The sequence below is a fragment of the Coregonus clupeaformis genome, chromosome 1, assembly GCF_020615455.1.
Source record: "Coregonus clupeaformis isolate EN_2021a chromosome 1, ASM2061545v1, whole genome shotgun sequence".
Lineage (NCBI taxonomy): Eukaryota > Metazoa > Chordata > Actinopteri > Salmoniformes > Salmonidae > Coregonus > Coregonus clupeaformis.
Window position 1 is genome coordinate 68,490,210 of NC_059192.1, and position 11,940 is coordinate 68,502,149.

Consider the following 11,940-nt stretch of genomic DNA (forward strand, 5'->3'; position numbering starts at 1 on the left):
CAATCCAAGAGTGAGCAGCGCCGGAGATGCCCAACTCGGAGAGGGTGGAGAGGAGGATCTGATGGTTCACAGTATCAAAGGCAGCGGATAGGTCTAGAAGGATAAGAGCAGAGGAGAGAGAGTTAGCTTTAGCAGTGCGGAGAGCCTCCGTGACACAGAAGAGCAGTCTCAGTTGAATGACCAGTCTTGAAACCTGACTGGTTTGGATCAAGAAGGTCATTCTGAGAGAGATGGCAGGAGAGTTGGCTAGAGACGGCACGCTCAAGAGTTTTGGAGAGAAAAGAAAGAAGGGATACTGGTCTGTAGTTGTTGACATCGGAGGGATCGAGTGTAGGTTTTTTGAGGAGGGGTGCAACTCTCGCTCTCTTGAAGACTGAAGGGACATGGCCAGCGGTCAAGGATGAGTTGATGAGCGAGGTGAGGTAAGGGAGAAGGTCTCCGGAAATGGTCTGGAGAAGAGAGGAGGGGATAGGGTCAAGCGGGCAGGTTGTTGGGCGGCCGGCCATCACAATTCGCAAGATTTCATCTGGAGAGAGAGGGGAGAAAGAAGTCAAAGCATAGGGTAGGGCAGTGTGAGCAGGACCAGCGGTGTCATTTGACTTAATTATTATTATTTTTTTTATAAATGAGGATCGGATGTCGTCAACCTTCTTTTCAAAATGGTTGACGAACTCATCCACAGAGAGGGAGGAGGGAGGGGGAGGAGGAGGAGGATTCAGCAGGGAGGAGAAGGCAAAGAGCTTCCTAGGGTTAGAGGCAGAGGCTTGAAATTTAGAGTGGTAGAAAGTGGCTTTCGCAGCGGAAACAGAGGAAGAGAATGTAGAGAGGAGGGAGTGAAAAGATGACAGGTCCGCAGGGAGTCTAGTTTTCCTCCATTTCCGCTTGGCTGCCCGGAGCCCTCTTCTGTGAGCTCGCAATGAGTCATCAAGCCACGGAGCAAGAGGAGAGGACCGAGCCGAGAAGAACAGCATCTAGTAAAGATGAGGTCAAGCGTATTGCCTGCCTTGTGAGTAGGGGGGGTGAGGTCAAAAGAGGAAAGGAGTGGAAAGAAGGAGGCAGAGAGAAATGAGTCAAAGGCAGACGTAGGGAGGTTAAAGTCACCCAGACCTGTGAAGGGTGAGCCATCCTCAGGAAAGGAACATATCAAGGCGATAAATGACAAGGATGTTAAGGCTAGTGAGGGGAAAAAGAGAGAATATCCACTTGGGAGAGATGAGGATTCCTGTGCCACCGCCGCGCTGACCAGATGCTCTCGGGGTATGCGAGAACACATGGTTAGACGAGGAAAGAGCAGTAGGAGTAGCTGTTTTCTGTGGTAATCCATGTTTCCGTCAGCGCCAAGAAGTCGAGGGACTGGAGGGTAGCATAGGCTGAGATGAACTCTGCCTTGTTGGCCGCAGAACGGCAGTTCCAGAGGCTGCCAGAGACCTGGAACTCCACGTGGGTCGTGCGCGCAGGGACCACCAGATTAGAGTGGCAACAGCCACGTGGTGTGAAGCGTGTGTATGGCCTGTGTAGAGAGGAGAGAACAGGGATAGACTGACACATAGTTGACAGGCTACAGAGAAAGGCTACAATAATGCAAAGGAGATCGGAATGAAATGTACTAAACATCTGGGAAAGCGAGAGAGTGGGGCCTCCTCACTTACGTTTCACTGAAACACTCAAATATAACTCTCCCAACTTCCACTTTAGAAATTATAATTGTTGTAAACTACAGCAATTCAATGTTTCTAGGAATGGACTCTAACTTAGTTTATTCAGCTAGCTAACTTGGTACACCGAATCCTATGACGCCAAAGCCAACTAGCATGCCAGCCTCCAATAACACGGTTTAGCACCAATACTCGGTTACAACAAACCACCAATGTGTTAACACGCCAAGCAGATAATTTGTGTCCGTGTCTAACGTTGTGTAAAGTTTTGGGTTAGCTTTGACAGTTTGAGTGAGTATGTCGTCAACTTATTCAGCCAGTTAATTAGCTAGAATAGTTAGCATACTAGCTAGCCATTGCTCTCTGCCAACGAACTAACCCCTCCTCCCATGGCACGAACACACAGAGAGCCAAGCTAACATTAGCTAGTCACCGATGTCCCGAATTCCCTTGAACGACTATGGTTACCAGTATGTAAAAACAAAACAAAATAAATGTAGGTTATTGCATACCCTTAGTAGCTACTGTTAGCCAGTTAAGTGCAAAGCTAGCCACTGAATCGATTCAGCCAGTTCGCGTCTGTCCCAACGGAGAGAAAGCGGCTCCAAATATTAAAGCTAGGTCGTTCCAGCTATTGTTTAGTTAGCTATCCAGGTAGCTACATTTCGAGTACAGTAGCTACTAACTACCTAACGTTAAAGCTTCAGATAATGAGGTTAGAAAAACAGCTGAACGGTAGGTAGCTAGCTGGCATAATTACAGGTACTCTTAAACTTGAAATAACATTGCAAACAACTATCCACAGTTGCTAATACAGTGGGTGAAAAAAGTATTTAGTCAGCCACCAATTGTGCAAGTTCTCCCACTTAAAAAGATGAGAGAGGCCTGTAATTTTCATCATAGGTACACAACAACTATGACAGACAAAATGAGAATTTATTTTCCAGATAATCACATTGTAGGATTTTTTATGAATTTATTTGCAAATTATGGTGGAAAATAAGTATTTGGTCAATAACAAAAGTGTCTCAATACTTTGTTATATACCCTTTGTTGGCAATGACACAGGTCAAACGTTTTCTGTAAGTCTTCACAAGGTTTTCAAACACTGTTGCTGGTATTTTGGCCCATTCCTCCATGCAGATCTCCTCTAGAGCAGTGATGTTTTGGGGCTGTCGCTGGGCAACACGGACTTTCAACTCCCCTCCAAAGATTTTCTATGGGGTTGAGATCTGGAGACTGGCTAGGCCACTCCAGGACCTTGAAATGCTTCTTACGAAGCCACTCCTTCGTTGCCCGGGCGGTGTGTTTGGGATCATTGTCATGCTGAAAGACCCAGCCACGTTTCATCTTCAATGCCCTTGCTGATGGAAGGAGGTTTTCACGCAAAATCTCACGATACATGGCCCCATTCATTCTTTCCTTTACACGGATCAGTCGTCCTGGTCCCTTTGCAGAAAAACAGCCCCAAAGCATGATGTTTCCACCCCCATGCTTCACAGTAGGTATGATGTTCTTTGGATGCAACTCAGCATTCTTTGTCCTCCAAACACGACGAGTTGAGTTTTTACCAAAAAGTTCTATTTTGGTTTCATCTGACCATACGACATTCTCCCAATCCTCTTTTGGATCATCCAAATGCACTCTAGCAAACTTCAGACAGGCTTGGACATGTACTGGTTTAAGCAGGGGGACACGTCTGGCACTGCAGGATTTGAGTCCCTGGCGGCGTAGTGTGTTACTGATGGTAGGCTTTGTTACTTTGGTCCCAGCTCTCTGCAGGTCATTCACTAGGTCCCCCGTGTGGTTCTGGGATTTTTGCTCACCGTTCTTGTGATCATTTTGACCCCACGGGGTGAGATCTTGCGTGAGCCCCAGATCGAGGGGAGATTATCAGTGGTCTTGTATGTCTTCCATTTCCTAATAATTGCTCCCACAGTTGATTTCTTCAAACCAAGCTGCTTACACATTGCAGATTCAGTCTTCCCAGCCTGGTGCAGGTCTACAATTTTGTTTCTGGTGTCCTTTAACAGCTCTTTGGTCTTGGCCATAGTGGAGTTTGGAGTGTGACTGTTTGAGGTTGTGGACAGGTGTCTTTTATACTGATAACAAGTTCAAACAGGTGCCATTAATACAGGTAACGAGTGGAGGACAGAGGAGCCTCTTAAAGAAGAAGTTACAGGTCTGTGAGAGCCAGAAATCTTGCTTGTTTGTAGGTGACCAAATACTTATTTTCCACCATAATTTGCAAAAAAATTCATTAAAAATCCTACAATGTGATTTTCTGGATTTTTTTCTCTCAATTTGTCTGTCATAGTTGACGTGTACCTATGATGAAAATTACAGGCCTCTCTCATCTTTTTAAGTGGGAGAACTTGCACAATTGGTGGCTGACTAAATACTTTTTTCCTCCACTGTAGTTACCAGTAGCTACCCGCTAGCTAGCTTTATTGGTCCAGGTAGTGAGTTAGCTAGCCATTAATATTATAGACTGATCATGTCTTTGTCAGTGGGAAAACATACAAAATCAGCAGGGGATCAAATACTTTTTTCCCTCACTGCATATCCACAGTAAAACGAGTCCTATATCGACATAACCTGAAAGGCCGCTCAGCAAGGAAGAAGCCACTGCTCAAAAACCACCATAAAAAAGCCAGACTACGGTTTGCAACTGCACATGGGGACAAAGATCGTACTTTTTGGAGAAATGTCCTCTGGTCTGATGAAACAAAAGTAGAACTGTTTGGCCATAATGACCATCGTTATGTTTGGAGGAAAAAGGGGGTTGCTTGCAAACCGAAGAACACCATCCCAACCGTGAAGCACGGGGGTGGCAGCATCATGCTGTGGGGGTGCTTTGCTGCAGGAGGGACTGGTGCACTTCACAAAATAGATGGCATCATGAGGAAGGAAAATTATGTGGATATATTGAAGCAACATCTCAAGACATCAGTCAGGAAGTTAAAGCTTGGTCGCAAGTGAGTCTTCCAAATGGACAATGACCCCAAGCATACTTCCAAAGTTGTGGCAAAATAGCTTAAGGACAACAAAGTCAAGGTATTGGAGTGGCCATCACAAAGCCCTGACCTCAATCCTATAGAAAATGTGTGGGCAGAACTGAAAAAGCATGTGCGAGCAAGGAGGCCTACAAACCTGACTCAGTTACACCAGCTCTGTCAGGAGGAATGGGCCAAAATTCACCCAACTTATTGTGGGAAGCTTGTGGAAGGCTACCCGAAACGTTTGACCCAAGTTAAACAATTTAAAGGCAATGCTATCAAATACTAATTGAGCGTATGTAAACTTCTGACCCACTGGGAATGTGATGAAAGAAATAAAAGCTGAAATAAATCATTCTCTCTACTATTATTCTGACATTTCACATTCTTAAAATAAAGTGGTGATCCTAACTGACCTAAGACAGGGCATTTTTACGAGGATTAAATGTCAGGAATTGTGAAAAACTGAGTTTAAATGTATTTGGCTAAGGTGTATGTAAACTTTCGACTTCAACTGTTTTATAACATTCTGTCAGTGGCAAGAATTTGTTATAATAATTTAATTGGAAAAACTTGAGGTGTTGAATCAAGTGTTGTTTTTTGTATCAGTTCAAACACCATTTGCCATTGAATCGGTATATCGAAAATCTCTTTCTAGCTATTTTGCAACCTTTATTGTGCACCTTAAAAAATTATTGTGCTATATTTTTCTATTTATGCCAATCTTTTTCAGCCATTTTTTTTCTTTAATATATATCAGACAAACAACTTCCCTACCTTCTCCTTCTTCCATTTGCCTCCACCATTTTTGCGGTAATGCTGCAATCAGTTGGTTGTAACTCTGGATTTAGCAAACATTCCCATATATTTTCGATAGCTACATGCGTGACATAACTTAACCATTCTTATTCATAATATCATTAATAAATATATTATTTTTTAAACTTTGTTTCCATTAAGTATTTTTTCTATCTGTCAGTATATTTCAGTTTAACCACAATATTTGTTGTAATATTTGTTCTGTCTTTTCTGGAGGATAACATTTAAATTGTAATCAGCTTTGTATGCTTGTTTATTAAGAAAGGGTGATACTTTGAACAAAGTTTCATTTTCGATTAATCGAAAATGAGAAGTTGTAATCTGTATAAAGGCAAAAAAGCAATTTTTTAACAAAGGATGAGCCTTTCTTAGTTATCTAATGGAGCAGTTTGGGTTTAGTTGATGTTTGAGTGAAGCTTTTAGTGAGAGGTTTAATGCTTTAATATTTAATAATTCCAAACTCATATTCATTATATAAGTAGGCACATCCGGGATGCTGACCTTCTATTAAGATTGCCCGTCTTAATCTTTTATTTTTATTGGCCAATCTGAGATATGGCTTTTTCTTTGCAACTCTGCCTAGAAGGTCAGCATCCCGGAGTCGCCTCTTCACTGTTGACGTTGAGACTGGTGTTTTGCGGGTACTATTTAATGAAGCTGCCAGTTGAGGACCTGTAAGGCGTCTGTTTCTCAAACTAGACACTCTAATGTATTTGTCCTCTTTCTCAGTTGTGTACCGGGGCCTCCCACTCCTCTTTCTATTCTGGTTAGAGCCAGTTTGCGCTGTTCTGTGAAGGGAGTAGTACACAGCGTTGTACGAGATCTTCCGTTTTTGGCAATTTCTCGCATATAATAGCCTTCATTTCTCAGAACAAGAATAGACTGACGTGTTTCAGAAGAAGGTTATTTGTTTCTGGCCATTTTGAGCCTGTAATCGAACCCACAATTGATGATGCTCCAGATACTCAACTAGTCTGAAAAAGGCCAGTTTTATTGCTTCTTTAATCAGCACAACAGTTTTCAGCTGTGCTAACATAATTGCAAAAGGGTTTTCTAATGATCAATTAGCCTTTTAAAATGATAAACTTGGATTAGCAAACACAACGTGCCATTGGAACACAGGACTGATGGTTGCTGATAATGGGCCTCTGTACGCCTATGTAGATATTCCATTAGAAATCAGCCGTTTCCAGCTACAATAGCCATTTACAACATTAACAATGTCTACACTGTATTTCTGATCAATTTGATGTTATTTTGATGGACAAAAAATGTGCTTTCCCATGAAAACAAGGACATTTCTAAGTGTCCCCAAACAGAAATATATTTCTCCCTCCCAGTCCTTTTTCCACACAACCCAATCTATAGTTGTAGAGTGATTTTCCTGTAAACAAGAAATATTATATTCTGGGGTGGAAATGTAATAATCATTACATATTATGCTGTTTTTACTTAGATAATTGTCTATTGTTATATGTTAGTATTTTTGCTGATACAGGCTTGTCTTGTGTGAAATCTGAGCGTACAGATTTATGAGCTGTTTGAGTGCGACCGCAGTATGTGACCTCCTGTGTTTACGATTGGCAGGAATTTAGCTATGTGGGAAGTGCAGGGAGGAACAGAGAATGGTGGCAATATCAGCTATCTTGATCAACACAGACGAGCTAAATTACTTTTTACAACTCTGTTTCCAGGGCCTGTTTCTGCACATCTGCTAACTGTCACAAAGAACATATAAAAGGATGTACTTTCTATAAGAGGAGAGAGACAATTCTGTTCGTGAAGCTTTCATCTCTTAACTATTCTCAGTGATGGTTGATTGCTTCATTTTTGCAAATCTTATAATACATTTTTGTTTGAAAGAATCTGCAGTGTCTCTTCCTATAGAATTTCTGCGACAATTCTTTCTCTATTAGCCAGGTAAAAATGTATCTGCTGAGCCATTACAATTGTAACTGGTTATACTTATTTCCCCACTTACCATAATGATACCCACGTTTCAGTTATACTTACCATAACCAATGTTTGTAAACTTCATCAAAAAGCTCCATCAAAAAGCACGCTAATGATTGAGTGTCCATTTAGCTGTACCATAATATGTGCACTGTTAGGCATACTGTAGCTGCAACTGTGTAAACCTCCAATTGTCCTCTAATATTCCACCCACTAAAACCTCCCCGCATATCTAGGAGGTGTGTTGTCTGTAGCCCTTTCCTGCAGTCAATTACCAAAAGTGCCCTCTTTGGCCTCATGAGTGGAATGTTACTAATATTTTTCAGAATTTCATAATGAATCATCATAAATAAAAAACAAATAATATTTTGTGTTTTAATGCCAAACGGTTTTGTTATATTTCAGTCTTCTGCTATGTATATAAAGTGTAGTATTGGGATGGAAACTCAAAATTAATACATTTAAACTCTATATCTGACATGGTACATGTGTCTTCTTTTTTTAAGGTGTATACTTTTGTTTCAAAGTAGATTTGTTTAAGACTATCAAGAGTCACTCTGTGTGACCCTGATTTAGCTCACTGCAGTAAATGGTTAAGACCATCAGTCCACCTCCCTGACCCATGACGTGCTTTTGCGTCCTAAGCAAACCTTTGTCAGCCAATTGGCATAGGCCAGAGGGAAATATGGGCAGTCCCATGATAACCTAATTTAATACTGTCACCCTTCATTCAAACATTCAAAGGCCAAAAGGTATTTTGCATGTCTATGAGGGTGCTTCTTAAGAGAGAATTAGCCATAACATGCAAAACGGTCAGAAACTTTTAATAATAATAATAATAATAATATAAAATAATAACAGCACAATATTATAGATTCATGCTCATATTAAGATAATCCTAGCAAAGGCTATAAGCATGTCAGCCCAGTCTGTTCAGTTCATCGGATACATATTTACATATTTATTTCAAAAAACATATACAGTACATAAACTGAGTGATCAAAACATTAGGAACACCTTCCTAATATTGAGTTGCACCCCCTTTTGCCCTCAGAACAGCCTCAATTCATTGGGGCATAGACTTTACAAGGTGTCGAAAGTGTTCCACAAGGATGCTGGCCCATGTTGACGCCAATGCTTCTCACAGTTGTGTCAAGTTGGCTGGATGTCTTTTGGGTGGTGGACTATTCTTGATACACACAGGAAACTGTTGAGTGTGAAAAACCCAGCAGAATTGCAGTTCTTGACACACTCAAACCTACTACTATACCCTGTTTAAAGGCACTTAAATATTTTGTCTTGCCCATTAACCCTCTGAATGGCACACATACACAACCCATGTCTCAATGCTTAAAAATCCTTCTTTAACCTGTTTCTTCTCCTTCATCTACACTGATTGAAGTGGATTTAACAAGTGACATCAATAAGGGAACATAGCTTTCACCTGGATTCACCTGGTCAGTCTATGCCATTCAAATAGCAGGTGTTCCTAATGTTTTGTACACTCAGTGTACACACTGAACAATAAGGGTATGGTTAGCGTACAGTGTTGGGGTACAAAACGGTCAAAGGTACACATAAGGTACCTTCAGAGGTACACATATGATGGTGCTGTTCGGTACATATTAAGGTACATGTGTGAATAATCTAGTAGAATGATAAATTTTTCTACCCAATATATTGAATATAAGGAACAATCATCTATGTTCTTTGAAATGTAGGTGGGGCACTGTACTGGTGGGGCTCATTAGCATATATGGGGGCATGGTCTAAAATATGTTGTATTTGTGCCAACCGTGCTTTATGGTTATGTTAATGTTCTGAGCACCTCTTTTGTCCAGTTCTCAAAAGTGAGTTTACAATTTAATCAACTTTCAAAGCAAAATTACTTTCCCATTGTTCCTCAACTGTAGCGTATGATATACAATTTTGTAGCTCTGAGTCTCTACTTTTATCCAATGTAAAAAACACAACTTCAAATTTTGCTGGCTCCCATGAGAGGTTGACTCACAAATAATCTGAATACAGCAATAATTTGTAATCGCTTACAGAAATGACACCTTAATTCAGTTCTAAAATACAGTAGCTTATTATGTATTTTCACTGTAGCCGGTAGAGACATGTTTTACAGTGTAATGAAGAACCCTCTGGTTCCTGGTAGAACCGTCCGCAGATGGTTTAACAAAGAACCATTATAAAAATGTTCTTCACAGCCCAAGAAAAGGGTTCCCCTACAGGGGCAAAATTAATAACCCTTTTTTGGTACTAACTATTTAAAAAAATCTGAGAGTGTAGGCTAGGTGGAATTTCCACCATATTGTATACACCTATATATCAATCCTTCCAGATCTACCCATGAACCCCTGCATTTGTGTGGCTCAGTTAGTAGAGCATGGTGCTTGCAAAGCTAGAGTCATTGGTTCAATGTCTACTGAGGCCACTGTTATGAAAATGTATATGTGCAATACTGAAAGCCACTTTGGATAAAAACGTCTGCTAAATGGCATATATTATTATAAGAAATTGTGAGTCTTTACCTGTAATGCATTATGTAAGTCATGATTGACACCAGCACACAGAGCAGCATGACCGCTGTGCATGCATACACGACCGGGTGCAGGTAATCTCCTGGGTATGGTGGGAAAGACAGCACCCTCTTCAAATCCTGAAACACAAGCACAGACCATGTAGGGACATGTTTTTCATTGTATGTATCTCACTAGACAGTGAGACGTGTCATTCCACGAATAGAGTGCCTTTTGGGTAGTGTAACGTTGTAAAAAATAACTATTGATTTCAACTAATTTTAACATTCTGTCATAAAGAGCACAGGTTAAACATCATAACAAACAGTTTTCCCATCTCAAGAGGTTAAATTAAGAAAAATTACAAAAAAAGTGACCATTAAACTGACAGGGTTGACCGTAACAGTGTTGACGATTTCATCTTAAATCAGCCATAACTCCCCTTGTGACAGGGGGAATGGAAGCTTGTAAAAAATGTGAACTTGTTAAAAAATGTCTAACCTATCTATCGGTAACAGGGTTGATGTGTTATGCTCGACGCGATCAGTTTTCTACCACAAAACACCATAAAATGGCCAAAAATTGTAGAACTAGCTCATCTACTTTCATAATATGATTAGATATTTTTATTTTATTAATTGTTTTACCATATTAAAATAATAATTCAGTTCACGTTATAGGGTTGACCTTTAAACCTGAGCTAAATAAGTAAACATTTTCAGAAATCACATTTCCAAAGCAAACAAAATAATTAGGGCTTTACAATGATGGTGAAACGTTTTTATTTGGGGGATATTAAAGTATTACAGTATTACAAATCAGCATGGCATGGTTTGAGTATGGTTTTAAGTGACTGAAATGTATCAGAAAGGTATCGGGAAGTTCAGGAAAACATCAAGGAAAATCATCAGGCAATAATTGTGTATGATCTTCTGTGTAAAAAAAGTAATTTCATGCTGATTTGGTGCCAGGTCCTGTACAGTCTGTTCTAACGAGCCCAGCGTGGCTTATCAAGAATGGAGTCATAATAGTGTATAGCCCCAACCAGAAGTCCAATCAAAAGTTAAAGCCAAATTAGTAAGAAGAAAACAGAAACCACTGTTTGTCCCAACCACTAATAGAGGATATCGAAGATTATCTCACTGCACATTTTAATTCACGGGCAATAAAGACAAAACATCGGGTAAAAAACCAAAGTATTATTTTAGATTCTGAGCTAAATTTCTTTGGAATGTGACCAAAATAGCTTTTTACCACCTGAAAAACATTGCCAAGGTGCGGCCGTTTCTCTATCAGGCTGATACAGAGAGACTCATACATACTTTTATTACAAGCAGGCTTGACTACTGTTATGCTCTCCTGTTTGGTCTACCCAAGAAGGCCATTGGCCAAATGCAAAACATACAGAATGCTGCAGCACAGGTACTGACCAAGACAAGACGGAGAGCACAAATTACACTGGTTTTAAGGTTGGGTGTCTGTGAGTTTTAGAATTCATTTTAACATTATTCTATAGATTTTTAAATCAATCCACGATTGTGCACCCCAATACATGTCAGACATGTTTTTAAATGATGTACCCAGTAGGTCCCTCAGGACCTCTGGCGCTGGCATTTTAACTATCCCAAAGCCTAGGACCAAGAGGCATGGAGAGGCAGCCTTTAGTTATTATGCCCCCAGCCTCTGGAATAGCCTGCCAGAGAACCTTAGAGGGGCCGAAACTGTGGATATATTTAACCTCTATGGGATCGGTGTCCCGTATACGGGACGGTGATTAGCATGACTGTTGTAAGTAACAGCAAACTTTCCAGGACATAGACATGCTTATATGGGCAGAAAGCTTACATTCTTGTTAATCTAACTGCACTGTCCAATTTACAGTAGCTATTACAGTGAAAACATACCATGCTATTGTTTGAGGAGAGTGCACAACAACAAAAAACTTATCACGGCAACAAGTTTGATACATTCACCTCTGAAGGTAAATAA

The 11,940-nt window shown here is 40.5% G+C and overlaps 1 protein-coding gene across 1 annotated transcript in view; it reads right to left on the reverse strand.

Annotated features, from left to right (window-relative positions):
• Window positions 1-11,565, reverse strand: part of adgra1a (adhesion G protein-coupled receptor A1a) — a 55,748-nt gene extending 44,183 nt beyond the window's left edge. The window contains exons 1-2 of the mRNA XM_041867542.2: window positions 11,532-11,565; window positions 9,964-10,141 (exon numbers count right to left, since the gene is read on the reverse strand). Coding sequence (XP_041723476.1) covers window positions 9,964-10,141; window positions 11,532-11,565 — 212 coding nt within the window. The remainder of the gene's footprint in view (window positions 1-9,963; window positions 10,142-11,531) is intronic.
• Between the last annotated feature and the right edge of the window lie 375 nt (window positions 11,566-11,940).